Source organism: Elephas maximus, chromosome 8 (assembly GCF_024166365.1).
Source record: "Elephas maximus indicus isolate mEleMax1 chromosome 8, mEleMax1 primary haplotype, whole genome shotgun sequence".
NCBI lineage: Eukaryota > Metazoa > Chordata > Mammalia > Proboscidea > Elephantidae > Elephas > Elephas maximus.
Genome location: NC_064826.1, coordinates 75,104,434 through 75,122,621, shown reverse-complemented (window position 1 = coordinate 75,122,621; position 18,188 = coordinate 75,104,434). Strand labels below are relative to the sequence as shown.

At 34.3% G+C, this 18,188-nt stretch overlaps 1 protein-coding gene across 11 annotated transcripts in view; it reads left to right on the top strand.

Moving 5' to 3' along the window:
* The window catches only part of DGKB (diacylglycerol kinase beta), a 795,246-nt gene that overhangs the window by 568,259 nt on the left and 208,799 nt on the right, over nt 1–18,188 (top strand). For all 11 annotated transcript variants that reach the window (XR_007518417.1, XM_049893502.1, XM_049893507.1 and 8 more), the window contains one exon: nt 15,941–16,031. Coding sequence is in view for 10 of the 11 variants with exons in the window: in XM_049893502.1 (XP_049749459.1) it covers nt 15,941–16,031 (91 nt within the window). In the remaining variant the exon portion in view is untranslated. The remainder of the gene's footprint in view (nt 1–15,940; nt 16,032–18,188) is intronic.

Genomic DNA, 18,188 nt, shown 5'->3' with positions numbered 1-18,188 from the left:
GCTTATTAATATATATTATGTGCTACAATGAAAATGATTTTACCTAAGTATTAGCAAGATGATAGATTTATGGATGATGAGAGAAAATTACTCTATTGTGATGATTGAATATAACAAAAAGAATTCAGATTTTTTTTTTTTTTGCATGCCTTACATTAAGGGGTTATTGCTTAAATCCATAATCCCCAAAATGCCTCCTCACCCTGGTTACCTGCCAGTAATTCTCTACAGTAATTTTATTGTGAGTCCAGAGAAAGGGAATTCCTTGAAATGTTCATTGCTTTGTCTGTATTTTTTGAGCTTGGAGGAAAGCAAGACTGTTTTCAGCAAAAATATCTCACTAGTTTTATCTTGATGCTTTTCTTTTACATGAACAATAAGCGTTTGAGAAATTTTATCAATACTTCCTAATATTAAACTGAATTGATAAACTTGATAACCACATAGTACAGAGTCAAGCCATAACGGGAACTTGTTGCTTTGCCTGGTTATTACCGTATTTAACCACCCTATCATTTAACATTTTGTCCCCCAAAGTATCTGTCAACTTGGCTAGATCATGATTCCAAGTATTGTATGATTGTCTACCATTTTGTCATCTGATGTCATTCCCTATATGTTGTAAACCCTGTCACTATGATGTTAATGAGAGGATTAGCTGCGGTTATATTGATGAGATCTGCAAGATTAGTGTCTTAAGCCAATCTCTTTTGAGATATAAAAGAGAGAAGCAAGCAGAGAGACATGGGGGCCTCATACCACCAAGAAAGTAGCACTGGGAGCAGAGTGTGTCCTATGTTCCCGGGGTTCCTATGCAGAGAAGCTCCTAGTCCAGGGGAAGATTGATTGATGGCAAGGACCTTCCTCCACAGCTGACAGAGAAAGCCTTCCCTGGAGCTAATGCCCTGAATTTGGACTTCTAGCCTACTAGCCTGTGAAAGGCTGAACTTCTGTTTCTTAAAGCCATTCACTTGTAGTATTTTGTTACAGCAGCACTAGATAACTAAGACACATTTCTTATACACAAAAGCATAGTTGTTCAGTTGAAAGGCAAATACAACCATAACCGCCAAAGTCCATTTTTCTCTAAATTTGTTATTATTAAATGTATTTGTAGTTGATTACTTAGTTTCTACTCTGAGGATTTGTTTATGCAAGATTTTTCACAATAAAGTTTAAACCATGCTTCTGCAAATTTTTTTAAAAACGTGTATGTTTTGTTGCCTTTCCCTGAATGCTCGCGCAGCAAATAATTGCATCAAAAAGATAAATTGTACCTATTAAAAGATGCTTACATATCATACGTATATATAAAAACCCATTGCCATCAAGTCGATTCCAACTCATAGCAACCCTTTAGGACAGAGTAGAACTGCCCCATAGAGCTTTCAAGGGGTGCCTGGTGGATTCAAACTGCCAACCTTTTGGTTAGCAGCCATGGCACTTAACCACTTTGCCACCAGGGTTTCCATATATCTATCTATATGTATATATACACACACGTACATATGTTTATGCATACTTTTTTTCTGTATATCCACTGCAACTAACAGTATCCACCATAACACAAATATGCTCTATAGCTAAATGCCTGGTCCTAACTTACCAACATAATCTTATCTCACAATGATCTAATACCACCTCTCTTTATCCTAGGCTCTGTGGCCTTCTTCCCATTGGTTTTAGGTATTTGCTCCTTTCTACCACAGGGCTTTTGTGCTTACAACCAACTAAGCCAAAAGTGGACTTCCCTTCTAGTAATTATAAATTGCCATGAGATATTTTACTTTTCCTCCTTTCATGTATTGCCATGCTAATTTCACAATATTTGTGTATTTGAGAAATTACTATCTCTCCCACTATACTGTAGGGCAGAGAACTATGAGCAGAGCTACAATGACTTTTTTATATGTTGTGCTGAACATAATGTCTGGCACATAAGTTTTTGTATCAGTTATCTATTTGTATAGAATGTACCACACCAAAACTTAATGGCTTTAGACAATTGTTGTTAGTTGCCGTTGAGTCTATTCGGACTCGTAATGACCGCTTTTGTGCAGAGGAGAACTGTGCTCTGTAAGGTTTTCAAGGCTGTGACCTTCTGAAAGTAGATTCGTAGGTCTGTCTTCTGAGGGGTCCCTTGGTGTGTTAGAACCACCAACCTTTTGGCTAGTAGTCAACCGCTTAACTGTTTGCGCCCCCCAGGGATGCCTTTAGACAGTATTGTTGTTAAGTGCCGTAGAATCGTTCTGACTCATAGTGAACCTATGTACGATAGAAAAAACGCTGCCCAGTCCTGCACCATCCTCATAATAGTTGCTATGCTCGAGCCCATTGTTGGAGCCATATATTATTTCTCACATCTCTATCTAGTGGCTGTGCATTTTTTATGCGGATCTCCTTTACAGCTGCAGAAAGCTGGTGGATGAGCTGGGGGCTGGGCTCTGCTAGGCCTCTGGAACTCTTCCTCCACATAGTTTTTCATCCTGAGCTTCTTCACTACATGAAAGTCTCAGTACAGTGTTGTAGTAGGGTGAAACTAGCACTTACAAGCCCCTAGACACTAGGCTCCAGAACTCCCACAACATCACATCTATTAAATTATATTTGTTAGAGCAAGTCACAAGGCTAGCCCAAATTCATGGAGGTGGAGAAGGAGATTAACCTTTGAAAGGAAGAAAAGGCATAGTCCTAATTCAAAGGAAGTGAATACTGCAATAGGAAGAATTAGTGTCAATTAAGCAATCTATAATTGTGTTCATTAATACCTTAATTAATTAATTATGCACATAATAGTAATTTAACTTAAATGACCAGCCCGGGAATTGACTGAATTAACTGTTTTATGTTTTGTTCTATTTTTGTTTTGGGTTTTTATTTTATATTCACTCTGCGTAGGAGTGAGGGGAGCCCTGGTGGTGCAGTGGTTAAGAGTTATGGCTGCTAACCAAAAGGTCAGCAGTTGGAATCCACCAACCGCTCCTTGGAAACCCTATGTGACAGTTCTACTCTGTCTGAAGGGTCGCCAAGAGTTGAAATCGACTCTACAACAACGGGCTTTCATGTTGGTAGGGATGAGGAGAGGAGACACTGGTTATTTAATCTCAAGTGATAACAGGCAATCTAACTGTGCAATTAGAAAATAATGGCTAAGAGCAATAGGAGAGCAAGGACTTTATCTGTTTTAATCACTGATGAATTTCCAGCAACTACAACACTAATGGGTGCTCAGTAATATATGTTGAGTGAGTATATGAGCAAAAATAATACACGTTATTTCCCTTGGTCTTCCCTTTTGTGTTCCTAAGGCCCTGTCTCAAATTTTGAAATTCCTAATTTTTAGGGAAATATCAGAATGAATAATAGAGGTCCTGCTGAGTATGTGGGTCCATGAAGACGTAATAAACTGGGACAATATTTAGGGACAAATATTTTATGAATATTTGACCACTCACTAAAAAGAGCCTCCAGGAGATTTTGTTTACTTATCGATGGGCAAAAAATGACAATGAGATATTCTCTCCAGTCCCTATAACCCGTCAATATAAATTGACGTATGTCCAGAATAGGAAACACCTCTAAATGAGGTATTAACCTAAATGAGTGACAATAAATACCCCATAATATTCAAAATGTTATGACTTCCAATACTGCATCAAAGTTCAGGTTTCAGTAACACCTTTGTGGACAAGAATCTCACTTTGTTTACTGCCAAAATTGAAAAATACAATTTCTTTTTTTTTTTTTTTTAATCCTGGAAATCAATGCAATGTGTCATTAGTGTTTTAATGTAGAAAAAAAATGGTGATTTGGTGATTTGACAGTAATGGAGATTGAAAACAGTTTTATCTTAAAAATTATTTCTAATTGGAATTCATCTCCATGTATTATTTACTTATTTGGGTATAATTTCAAATAGGAAAAAATAGTATATGGGCCAGGCATATTTTAAGAATAAAACAGACAATATTAGGGAGAAAAAGAGAGAAAATGTTTTCTTCACATCTCTTAGAATTATCCAGTGTGTATTTGAGTGTACCTGCACTATGATTAATCTCCAAGTGATAACACCTACATCTGTCAATTAGTTTATATACACATCTTCCTGAATATTTTATGTAAATTACCGCATCTTGATGGAAACAGAAAGAGATCTTGATATTTCAAGAAGTCATCTAGGTCCCGCAAGGTATAAATCAGTGACAAAAAATTCAATCCAAATAATAATAGACTTGCTGATTCATATCTTAGACTATATAATTCTTCATCTTGATTAAAAATATCAATATTTTGCAACATATTTCAGGTTGTCTGATTCCTATCTCATCATTTTTATGCAAGATAATTATTGTGTTTGTAAAGCCACTCTTTTGTAGCATTGCAAAAAAAAAAAAGAATTGTCTAATTTTTTTTTAGCCTTTGTGTGAGAGAGATTTTAAGGTGAACAGCATTTTTGAAATGCAAAGTTGTACCTCTTGTTACAGAATTGGAAAAGGACCGCTGATGTGTGAAGCAAAGCAAAAGGTAAAATGCCTAACTAAATTTCAGAGATTACAAACAAGTTTTATTAGTTTTTTTTTTTTTTTTAAGTTGTGAAGCTGTGGTAGTCTTCACAGTGTATAGGCAAAGAAAATAATGTGTGAAGGAGCAAGAGAGGTGTAATTTTTTTCTTTGTTTTTTGCAAATTTTACAAAATATAGCATCTAAAAAATTGGTTGGGAAAAACATTAAAATGTAGAAGGGTAAACTGTGTTCTAATGATACATAATTATTGATTTCAACAGTTATTCTGTGATATTAAGGATACTAATAGAAAAAGCATTAATTGGCCTTTTAATGTTGAAATAAATGTTTTTTTTCAAAAATACATGTATAACCTCTGTTTTCACATTTTGGATTCTTCATATTGCATTTCGAAGCTGCCTTGCTTAGTGATTTCGGGTGTCATTCATATTCTAATATGTAAAACAAAATGTTATTAAGCAGGGTTATTTCGTTTAATGATATGAGGCAGCTTCTAGTACTGGCTGGGTGTGTAAATCAGAAAAGACAGCCAGAGCTGTGTTTTACTAAGAGGCCTATTGAAACATATACATTTAATTAACTTCCCTGAAACTTAGTAGGTGTTCCTTAAATATCTATTGTACTGTATTGAAGTTAAAATAACTTTATGTTCATGTACCTAATGGTAAAGTCATTGATTGGCTTAGTATATTCAGTAAAAGCAAATAAATAGCAGCTAGAGAAAGGAAACCAAGAAAGTCAATTGGTGAATGTAGCAAGCAATTTTCCCAAAATCTACTTCAAAATATTCAATTAGTATTATACAGCTAGTCGTTCCTGCTGCCTAGGAAGACTGGCTGGGCTTTTTAGCAGGACATCTCTGTGGGCAATATTTTGTTGTGTGATCATAACCCAGGGTCTTGTCCTCATCTTGGTATATGTGGAAACACAATTGTATCACTGCCCCCAGAAGCTATCAAACACTCAGTGACTTGTTCATTTTTAAAAACCCAGTGCCATCGAGTCGATTCCGACTCATAGCCACCCTATAGGACAGAGTAGAACTGCCCCATAGAATTTCCAAGGAGCACCTGGCAGATTAGAACTGCTGACCCTCTGGTTAGCAGCCGTAGCACTTAGCCACTATGCCACCAGGGTTTCCTGTTCAATTTTAGCAAGTATAAAATTTATGTGCCAATTAAAATTGGGCACACAGCAAAATCAAGGTAAAAATGAATGTTTGAACACGTGTGGATGGGTACAGACACAATGAGAAAGAATGTTAACAAGTTGTGATAAATGTAACTAATGTCAATGAACAATTTGTTTGGAAATGATCAAATGAGAACCTAACTTACTGAGTAAACTGTCACCAAAAACTCTTAAGAGAAAAAAAAAATTAAGTGGTGTGGAGGTTGTGATAATTTCTTTAAGGGTTTAGAATATAAAATTCCACATTCCAAGACATCAAGTACTTGGTATCAAAAATCATGGAAAGCTGATGTAGTTTCTAGATTGCTTGGCAACTATGGATTTAGTCAAAGAAGGGTGATGAGTTGAGGCACTCTATAACCTAGAGTCTTTGAAAGCCCTGGCCAGTTTTCTTCCTTAAGGAAGTCTGGATATTTCCTTGTTACCCTCTTAGAGCATCATGTACACCTTTTTTTTTTTTTTTTTGAGCACTTATCACAACTGGTATTAAATAATTTATCTTTCCCAAACTAGAATATAAGTTTTATGAAAGCAGAGACCACTTCTGTCCTGTGGATAAATGTAGTCCCAGTTCCCACAGTGCACTCTCCGGAGCAGGTGCTCAATAGTAGACTAGATCAATTCCTATTCCACCACAACGCCGAGAATGCTAGCTTTCCCTGATAGACAGAGTCAGGTCTGGAGATGTGCTGACTCATTCCTGCATTGTGGTGCCTTCCCTTTGTGTTTTTAAGCTTACTGAATTGCATTTTTGTGTGGGTGAATACATTGTATTTATGAATATGATAACACATTTAAATGAATTAGAGCTTTCTCTTATATTGAGTCATACTTGCCTTAATTGTGTTTCATTCTAAATTTGGGCTATATTTTTCTTAAGCATTTAAACTAGTTGCAGTCGAGTCAATTCCAACTTAATCGAGACCCCATGTGTGTCAGAATAAAACTGTACTCCATAGAGTTTCCAATGGCTGATTTTTCTGTAAGTAGATTGCCAGGCCATTCTTCAGAGTTGCCTCTGGGAGGACCGAAACCTCTAACTTTTCAGTTAGCAGCCAAGCACATTATCCATTTGCACCACCCAGAGATTCCTAGTTAGACATAACCCATTAAAAACCAAACCTGTTGGCTTTGAGTCAATTCTGACTCATAGCAACACTATAGGACAGAGTAGAACTGCCCCATAGGTTTAATCTTTATAGAAGCACACTGCCACATCTTTCTCCCAAGGAACGGCTGGTGGGTTTGAATCACCGACATTTAAGTTAGCAATGAGCACTTTAACCACTGCACCACCAGGGTTCTAGTTAAACGTACAATCCCTTAAATATTTATGCAGGGAACCTCAGACATCATGGACCATTTTATTAATCCAAATATTACATGGTGATTCTAAGTTGTTTGATAATTGAGGGGTGAATGTGAGAAGGATGACCTTATGAGCTGCTTATTAGTCCATACAGATTTTAAATGACTATGAAAAAAGAATCAGATGTAAATTGGGGTGTTTGGTGATTTCTATTCAAGATTATTTCGAGCATATAAGAAGTAATTCTTAGAAAACTCTGGAGTATCACCAGTCAGGTGAGGAAACCATATGCAGTGATATTTGCACATCTAGTTTCAAGGTAATCACGAGGAGTTATGGTGAACAGAAACTCTCCATCTGAACATTTTATTCTAGTCCCCAATGAATTTTACCTCTAGAAAAATAGTGTAATATGACAAATTTATCACCTCATTTAGGTCTCTAAAATATCTCTTTGATAAAAGTGTATGTGAAAATTCCTTTACAGATTATAATAGGTTATGACGAGTATGTTTTTGGAAGCAAATAACAAAAATATACAAACTAAACAATAAGAGTCTATTGATAAATCTCAAATAAGTAGAAATTCAGAAACAGACTGTTTCAGGGTTGGCTGATTAGGCAGTTTGACTTTGTCAGGTATCTGGGCCACAGTTCCTGTATTTCCCTTGATTTTCCCTTCATGGTGTCAAGGTGTTTGTCCATCTCTAGTTATCGTATTCTTCCTTGACAACATGCAAAAACAGGAAATTAGCTTTGACTTTGTATGTGTCTGTCTATCAGGAACGAAAATCTTTCCTAGAAGCCACAATAACCTTCCCTTGGGCCCTATTTGTCAGCTCTAAACTACATTGTCATCTTTATTTGACTCTTTTCTGAAGAGAAAGATAAAAAGCAATTTTAAAATAAAAATGTAAACAGCAGTGGCATATATAATGATGACCCATCATTATAGACATTTTCCTTATAACTTAGAAAAAACCTTCTAGGTAATGATGCATACATTTTTGCATTTGATGAGACATTATAGAAAAAAGCCAATTATTTCTTGAATTGTATTTTCAACTTCCCATAAGACGTTGGGAGAATCACTTCTAAACCTCAGTGGGCTCGCCTGTGACAATGCTGTGCTGAATAGCAAAAGAAATTATTACTATGATAAATTTTATTTATTGTTGTTATTGTTAGGTGCCACTGAGTCAGTTCCAACTCATAGTGACCTTGCATACAACAGAACGAGACACTGCCCAGTCTTGTGCCGTTCTCATAATCATTGCTATGTTTGAGCCCATTCTTGCAGCAACAGTGTCAGTCCATCTCGCTGAGGGTCTTCCTCTTTTTCTCTGACACTCTGCCAAGAATGATGTCCTTCTCCAGGGACTGGTCCCTCCTAAGAACATATCCAAGGCACATGACACAAAGTCTTGCCATCATCGCTTCTAAGGAGCACTCTGGCTGTATTTTTCCCAAGACAGATTTGTTCATTCTTCTAGCAACCTATAGTATATTCTATTCTTTGCCAGCACCGCAATTCAAAGGCATTATGTCTTCTTTGGTATTGCTTAGTCATTGTCCAGCTATTGCATGCATATAAGGCCATTGAAAATACCATGGCTTCGGTCAGGCAAACCTTAGTCCTCAAAGTAACATCTTTGCTTTTTAACACTTTAAAGAGGTCTTTTTCAGCAGATTTGCTCAGTGCAATACATCATTTGATTTCTTTACTGCTGCTTCCGTGGGCATTGATTGTGGATGCAAGTAAAACGAAATCCTTGACAACTTCAATATTTTCTGCATTTACAATGATGTTGCTTATCGGTCTAGTTGTGAAGATTTTTGTTTTCTTCCTGTCGAGGTGTAATCCATGCTGAAGTCTGTAGTCTTTGATCTTCAGCAGTAAGTGCTGCAAGTCCTCTTCACTTTCAGCAAGCAAGGTAGTGTCATCTGCATAACACAGGTTGTTAATGAGTCTTCCTCCAATCCTGATGCCCCATTCTTCTTCATATCGTCCAGCTTCTCTGATTATTTGCTCAATATACAGATTGAATAAGTATGGTGAAAGAGTACAGCCCTGATGTGCACCTTTCTTGATTTTAAACAATGCAAACCAATGAACTATTCATTGTAAATACCATTTATCAACAACGTAAACGGCCTCTATACATGTGGACTTCATCAGATGGAATACACAGGAATCACACCGACTTTATTTGTGGAAAGAGATGATGAAGAAGCTCAGTATCATCACTCAGAGAAAGGCCAGAGACCAACTGTGGAATAGACCATAAATTGCTCATAAGCAAATTTAAGTTGAAGCTGAATAAAATTAAAACAAGTTCACAAGAGCCAAAGCACAACATTGATTATATCCCATCTGAATTTAGAGACTATCTCAAGAATAGATTTGATGCGTTGAACACGAATGTCTGAAGTCCAAGCAAGTTGTGGAATGACATCGAGGACATCATGCATGAAGAAAACAAAAAGTCATTAAAAACACAAGAAAGAAAAGACAAAAAAGGATGTCAGACAAGACTCTGAAATTTATTCTTGAACATAGAGTAACTAAAGCAAATGGAAAAAAAAATTATAATTTTCTTAGGGAAACATTTTTATTATTATGAAATATTTATTTTAATATTCAAAATCTAGTTATTGTAAATCATTTCATTCTAAACAAACTTGGTCATTGTTTAAATCTTTTAGCAGTTTAATTTGGCATCTCATGTAATTATTAATATATCACTGTTCTTTGGGAACTTGCTATACCTGTTTGGTGAGTACTCTGTAATGTGGCATCACTGCTTTTATACTCTTCCATTTTAACTCCTTTATATATACCTTCAATACGCAATAAAAAATAGAGGAAAACAGAGCGCTGGGGAACAAAAGAATTAATTAGTGCTATGACTGAAAATTGTTATATACACAATAATTCTTACACACTTTTTTTTCTTTTTGAAAGACAATTGTTTAAACAATTGGAAAAATGCACTAAAATAATCTTTTGGATGCATCCTTTTTCATATATTTACATATGAGAAACTTTCTTTACTCTTGTAAAAGTAATTTGGGTTAAAAATTGCATTTCTAGAATATTCATCTTTTTTTTACAAACTAAAATGGAGTATTATATGATTCTGTGTGAGGTTTCTATAGCTTGTTTCAATCTCCTTGGGACTTAAACACATCTTATGAATGAGCATTATATACAAGCATTTATATATGTCTTCATTTATTTATATCTTTCCCCATTGTTTGAGAACATGAAAAATATTTGCTTCCTTTGGAGTAAATATAAAACGTCTCCACTGTAGTCATCGTTTCTTCCTTATGAAATAATATTATCAACGTTATTCTATCACTATGAGAAAAGTGTAAATTATTGTGGAAAGAAAAATGGGTTTGAGGGTTTAAATAAAATGTAGTTCTTTCTAGGGGCCCTGGTGGCACAGAGATTAAGCCCTCGGCTGCTAACCGAAAGGTTGGCAGTTTGAACCCACCAGCTACTGTGTGTGAGAAAAGACATGGCAGTCTGCTTCCCTAAAGATTTACTGCCTTGGAAACTCTACGGGGCAGTTCTACTCTGTCCTATAGAGTCACTATGAGTCGGAATCAGCTTGATGGCAATGGGTTGGGTAGTTGTTTTTACAATTTTGAAAAATGATATTCTATACCATTATGTGCTATATGGTCACTTTCACTACCAGTATGTTCTATGAATAGCAATTACCATGAAATTGTAGTTTCAAGTTTCTACAAGCAAATATATTTTTTTCTTATATACTTAAATATTTGGTACTATAGTTTTTATAAATTGGGGTAAACGTTCCCATTCATTTCACTTTTCTTACTTTGAGCAACCTTTTTCATAACCATTTATGAAATGAATTCGTAGTTGCCAACCGAAACAAAAATTCAATTGCTGATTTCATTTGAGTTGAGTCCGGACTTGGTTGCTACTAGCTTCCTATTACTGTAGCCCATACGGGTGGCATTTAGTTTTCACAGGAGACTTCAAGAGATGATTAAAATAAATACATGAAGTACAACTATCCTTCACCTTTCTCCCTATGCTGACGTGTTGTTGCACTGACAAGGCCCTCCTGCCCTGCCAACCTTCTACTTGCTGGCAGCCACCTGACAAGATTCCTTCTTGAGCGGCTGCTCTCTAAAAAATCTCAGGCGATGTTTATTCACTGGTGAACTCAAGTCCCACTGGGGCCCTTCCATTTGACTTGTGATGTATTTGAAAAGTAATACCTCACTATGTTTAGGAATAAATGAGTAAACCCTATAACCAATGTTTAGTGTAATGTTTCTTGGCAATGAAAAACATAAAGCTGAATTGATTCTGCGATATAAACATACCATTTTAAATACTTATACTGTTACTATAAGTCAATAGTGCCTCAACTCCCATCACCAACATTACTGGCCCAGTCCAGAAATTCTAATATGCTTCTACGGTATGTCATTGAATTGTGAGATTGAATTATACTATTAAAATAAACTTATTGCATTATTAGAAACTTTATTCTCCATGAGAAAATTATTTTAAAACAAGATTTGAAATAACTGTTGAAGTATTTTATATAACAGGACCAAAATGAAAGGAAATGAATGAGAAACATTGGATTTTTTAATATTCCTTATATGTTAAAAAAAAAAGTATTGATTTTAGTTACATTTTAAGTAAGACTTGACGACAATGGGTTTGGTTTCTGTTTTTTTAACCTCACTTAGAGCATAATGGTTTTGCTTTCATCTGAACAGCAAAGATCAAAAGAGTATGTTATCCATCAACATAGACTTACTTGGTTAAAGATGTTTGGAAAGGCATACAAGGGTCTAGCAGAGTTCTTTTCAGTTTTATATATATATTAAATTATCTCCCTGTATCTCCTATATCCCCACTAGGTACGTAACAAAAAATAAAAGAAATGCACCTAAAAACTGACCTTTAGTTTAAGAGTAATTTCACCGAATTATAATTTTTCTCTTCATGACTTGTGAGCTTTCTACAGTAAGATAAAATGAGGCAATTTCACCTCCCTCTATATGTTTATCTTCCTTAGAAACAAGCATCATATCTAATTAGGTTCTTTTGTATTCTTTTTGAGAATTACACAGCCTCTTCAGGTTTTGTCTGTTTTGTTTTATCTTTGCTTCATTAACATTACTTAGCAGACAAAAGCCAAAAAAAAAAAAAAAGAAAACATTTAAGCCAAGAAAAATTTCAAGGGTAATACCTTGGTTAGGAATTAAATCACAAGCTAAGAACTTAGAGAACTAAATATTAACTAAATTTCGTAATGACAAGAAGGATTTTTCCTTGAACAAAATCTCTGATACTTCACATTTCTCTGAGGATGTGTAAAGAAGCAAAATTACCGTCAGTTGGAAAATGTCTGGTGAAGGGGAGGTACTTTCTTCATCTTTACCTGATCATCTGGTAGCCAAGCAGTTGGAATATTAAACTGAAGGCTGTAGCTTTACAATTAAATTCATTGAAATAGAGTTTAACATATGAATGACTTCAAATTATAATTTAATAAAGAACATTTTATGAAATTTGTAGAATGTTTGTCAGCAAACCTAGAATCACAAAACCTGTCAAAGAATGCAATCAATTTGATTTTGGTGTAAACAATTGACAGAGGGTTCAATGTTCAGGTACCTTGTCTTTAAGGACCAAAGCTGTGCAGTTGGCTGACAAATTTGAGTTTGAATTATTTGGATCGTTCTCTAATGTGAACCATAAAAAATAAATAGCATACATGTTTAAATGTGCTTTTTTTGCATTTCTACAACCTAAAAACCATTTTAGTTTAAAAAATAAAATTTAACAGCCTTTAATTTGTCATGTGGAATCTGATTCTATGTGCTTTTTATTACCACCATATATTTATCTAAGTGAAACATAAAATGGTTGTAATAATAGAGAATTGAAAGTAGCTTTTGCACATGAATGCTAACTAATACGGTGAGTTAGGCTGAATGTAAATTGTCAGAATTTCTGTTTCTTGTGATACGTTTGCTAAAATGAGATATTTTAGTTAACTGTTCTAAGTGCCTCATCATTCTAATTAAGCTGTAAAGACCACTATGTACAGAATGAAAAAAAAAAAAATAGGGAATAATTTCACATGTAATCGAAAGCCTCGTATATTTAATTTTCAAACTGTAAGAGAATATGTATTGGATCACAGCACAAGTCAAACTGTAAGCCCATATCCCTTCTTCTTTTTGCAGGGGTAACACTCTGATACTCCCTTGTATTTATTCAAATGTGCCCAAAGTATGGCAAAAATTGGCATAATCTAACATCATCAGTTCATATTATTTCTACCTCAGTTACCTCTTGTCTCTATCTTCTCTTTTCCATTTGTCTTGCCACTTGATTTTGACATTAAATTATATTTCATTTGAACTATTCCAAAAGCCACGTTTCTCTTGACAACACCAGCATTACAATGTTCCAGTCCATGTTTTTCATTTCTGTAAGACTTATTTTCCTATTAAACAAAACTGGCAGTATAAACTTCTGTCAGCTTCCTATTAATCTGTAAGACTACCAATCCCTTAACCTGGCATACACATTTCCAACGCAGACCCTACCTCACTCCAGTGAATGCCCAGAACTGGTGTCTTCTTCTCTATTTGCTTCTACCACTTGTCTGTTAAAATGTCACCTTCTCATGTAAAGCTTTCTGGATACCCCAAGGCAAAATTACTTGATTCACTGAGGTGTGTTCCCATAATACATTGTTCATATTCCATTTAGAGAATTAATTTTATTATCATTATTTTTTCGGCCCATAATTTTACAACTTTCAGAGCTCCTTGAGGATGCAGATAATTGCATTCATATTTGTATCTGTAGAGATTAACACAATGCCCTCCTATACCATATGGAAATGAATAGTCTCACTAAACATTTGTCTAATGAAGGAGTGAAACCAAAAAGTTTTGGAGAAAATGCCAACATAAAAATGTTATTAGAAAACCTTATAAACATAGCAAAAAAGTTACAAGCAGTCATAAAAAAATATATTGTTCTAAGGCTATCTTGGGGACACATCATACAGATCAATATTTTCTTCTCAATCTATTGACTGACATATTTTTCATCAGAATGTACTTCCATTTTTCCACTGAGTACCAAAAGGAGAACATTTTCTTACATAATTTCAGCCAGTAGGAAAAGTTGTAAAACACAACTATTCCCTAAAGTAGGTATTTGCATTAATTTAACATTGACGAGTATACAGACATAGACCCAAAGAACCTGGTGTTAAATATTTAACTCTGCTCTATCTATCTAATTATCACCTATCATTTGCTATTCACATATATGAAATAAAGCCATAAACCAAGGAAAAGTATTTTCTAGAACAGAATAAGAGATGCATGGAGCTGGATTCCTTCAAAATTACACTGGTCTTCAGATTACTGACTCGAATATGATTGATACAAGAAGGGTTAGTGAAAATTTTATAAAGAAATAAAACCTTGTGTAAGGCTAAATATTACTAAATATGTAGAGGTAGATAATATAAGATTATTTCTGTTTCGTAATTTAATATCAGAGAACTTATTCAACACAGCATAATAATACGTATAGATCCCATGTCATTTTCTATAAGTAATAACAGGTTTGAATTAAGTAGTAATGTCCTTGCCAAATGTATTTTAATTGTAGAATTCTTTCATTCTAATGTAGAAGAGATATCAGTATTTATAAGTCAAACAATAATTTGATGAGAGAAGTATATTTGAATGCAATGACAAAAATTTCTGTTTTGCCTTTATGTGGGAAAATATATGTCATTTTGCCTGTATTTTCTCCTAATTGAAGGCATGATACCTTATCTTAATTATGATTAATTAAAACTGCATTTTTTCTATGAGAATGAATTTTTAAATCCAATAATTGATAATATAAAATAACCACCCTTATAAAATTGCAAGTAATGATCATAAGCTTAATTACTTGGTATAAAGAGTCAAAGATTGGGTCACTGGAGAAAATAAATGTTAAATATTTTACTCAGATCAAGTGGTTAAATCTTTTAAACCATATTTTTCCTTCTAACTTTTGTTATATATATGTATATATATATATATAATATTATTCCTTCCTTAGTTTTTGCATGCTATAATTCATATTGGTCATATGACATAAGACAATGTCTTTAAAAAAAAAAAACAACTATCCCAAAGTTATTGAATTTTAGCTTTATGGATAGCCACTTCTTTTTTTCTTTTTTGGTATGCTACCTGACCATGCCAATTTCTAATGAATACATAAAACCCATTGTCGTTGAATTAATTCCAAATCATAGTGACCCGGTAGGACAGAGGAGAACTGCTCCATGGGGTTTCCAAGGAGAGGCTGGTGAATTCAAACTGCCAACCTTTGGTTAGCAGCCGAGCTCTTAACCACTGTGTCACCATAAACCTGTTGCCCTCGAGTCGATTTCTAAAATTTTAGCATTTTTGAATTTTTTTTCTCAGGAAAACCGCAGGTTTTTGTTTTTTTTTTTTAAATGATTACAGAGTTATGGTTATAGTTCTAAAATCAAGCTGTTTAAGAGCAATCTAAGAATAATAATCGGTATAACTATTTTCAAAAATCTGAGCAACTAATAGAAAGAAAAATCAAAGTTATGCTTTAGTCCATGTGAACAGCACATTCCTTGAATCCCCTCAGGAGCTATCATACAATTTGACACCAACATTTAAGCTCTGAAAATTGTCATCATTTATTTCATTCTGGGTGTCACATGTTCTCCAACCTTTCCAATTTCTTATAATACAAAACAGGGTTAGCCAATTTTAAAATTAAAAAAAAAAAATGTTTGCTTCTGTTATTGATAATTGCCTAAGCTGTTTCTTCCTTTCCTTCTTCAGAATGAAGAACAAATTTTGGTATTTTGAGTTTGGCACGTCTGAGACTTTCTCAGCCACCTGCAAGAAGCTACATGAATCTGTAGAAATAGAAGTAAGAACAATGAATTTTCTTTCCTAATACCATGAAAGGCTCAAGTTTGGTTAAAATGTTTGCACTGTAGCCACAGAATGAATTATATTGGGAGCAATCCACATAGCTTTACTGAAGATTCTGAAATATCATTTCTGTCACTCAGTGGAAATATAACACGATCTAAAATTACTAGTATAAATTTAAGTTTTGGTATGAGTTGTTTTAATACAGAATAAAAGAATTGAGAGGTGGAACACAACTTTAAAAGTCAATGGAGAAGTTACTGAATACAGTGTGGATAGAAAAATGTAAGATAAAAGAAAATAGTTGAAAAGAAAGGGAAAAAGTTACAAGATACATAAAAATGTATTATTTTCAGGTCTCAATATTTTATAACCTTTAAAACACAGTTCACAAAAATTGTACTTTCTTTCTTGAATAAAGGTTAAAAAATACACTTTTCCATTTCATTCCCATTCATTAACTCGGTTTTCTCAGTTCCCAAGGTTGCCATTTCCCCATTACATTTGCAGAAAGTGGAAAGGCCAAGAAAGAGAGCAAAGATAGCAAGATAAGACACATTTTAAAAAGATTTGTAGTGAATAGGTCTACCCCAAAAATGTAGACACTGCAGAACTCAAGATTTTAGAGACAGGCTATGAAGGAAAATGACTTAGCTATATTGAGAGATTTTAGGGGTTAAAGAAAAAAGAAAAGTTGTATTTTGACAAGTTTAAAGACAAAACCAAAGGGACAGAATTGTGAAACAACACGAACACTTAATGACTAGCTGATATGAATTGAAAAATATTGGCTTCAACACTTTTTACCTTAAAAATAAATGCTTAAATGGTCTCCTGACACTTATACCATTAGTGGCATAGGTAATAAGCTTGGTTAATAGAAGAAGTTATGGCCCACGTAGGCTCATAATGGCCTGCCTAGTCATCCTAACATTCTAATTTACTGTTATGATATAATATCAAAGTATCAAAAGTTAAGCTACTTTGCAATGTAGCATTTTTGCACCTTTTTTTCTCAACAGAATTGGTGAATAAGTTTAAGTATTAGGAGTATATTTAACACTTGTGGAATGGGGGAAACTCTTCATAACTAGATAAGATTATAATCATGAAAAGGTTAATGATCACAGAAGGTGAAGGATTTGTATTCAACGTCAACATGGACCATGGTTACTATTGATGATATGGGTATAGATAGATATATACATACATATATGTGTGTCACACACATACACACATGTTTATAACATCTACAATTCTCTCTTACTTTCAAAAATCATTTTTAAAGATGCTTTAATAGTAGATTTAAAAAATTTCTCAAGCCAAAGTGAAAACAACTGAAAAAGATGGCTTCTGGTTGAATTTGAGCGGATATTGAAGCCGCCTACATTAAACTCCCCTCTGTTTACCTTGTATTACACCTGAGCACACAGTGAAAAACCATTGAAATACAGAATAATATTATATAAATTCAAAGTAGCAAATGTTCAAGAAAATATTGAGAGATACATTTGAAAGCAATGAAGCATTTATAGAGCAAGAGACACTTGGATAAAAATAATTGTGGAAAATATTATAAATAATAATAAATTTCAATGGATTTGTCCACAGAGCCTGAAATCTTACCAAAAAAAAAAAAACTATAATGCTCCCTAAGAAATCTGGGCAACTAGAACTGAGTTCTTTTTCTGAGGTCATGTTTCTACACGTCCTCCAAGTCGGGTTTCCCAGCTCTGCACGTACTGGCTTATTCTGAGACCATGCAACAGCATTTCTGAATCAGAGCCAGAGCTGTGCACTTCCCATCTTTTGTTGCATATCTGGAAATACTGTTATAATTTTTTCTTGATTCTAAAACTTGTGTGTGTGTTTATGGATGGTAATGTAAAATCTGTCTCTCTGTTTACTTTTTAATGAATCCAGTCAATCATATTAGCAGAATACGCCTTTCTACCCTCAAGGTTACTTCATAATTAAATATAAGAAAAACAGCAACTTAGAAATTTGATTCTGTTTGCTGTTGCTTCCTATTTGCCTGAGAATTATACCAACTATGATTTGAGAAATATGTAACAGATAACAAGAAACAAGAGAACCTTAAGTAACGGATATAAGTTTTATGGGCAGCTTCTTCCAAAACAAAACGTTTGGT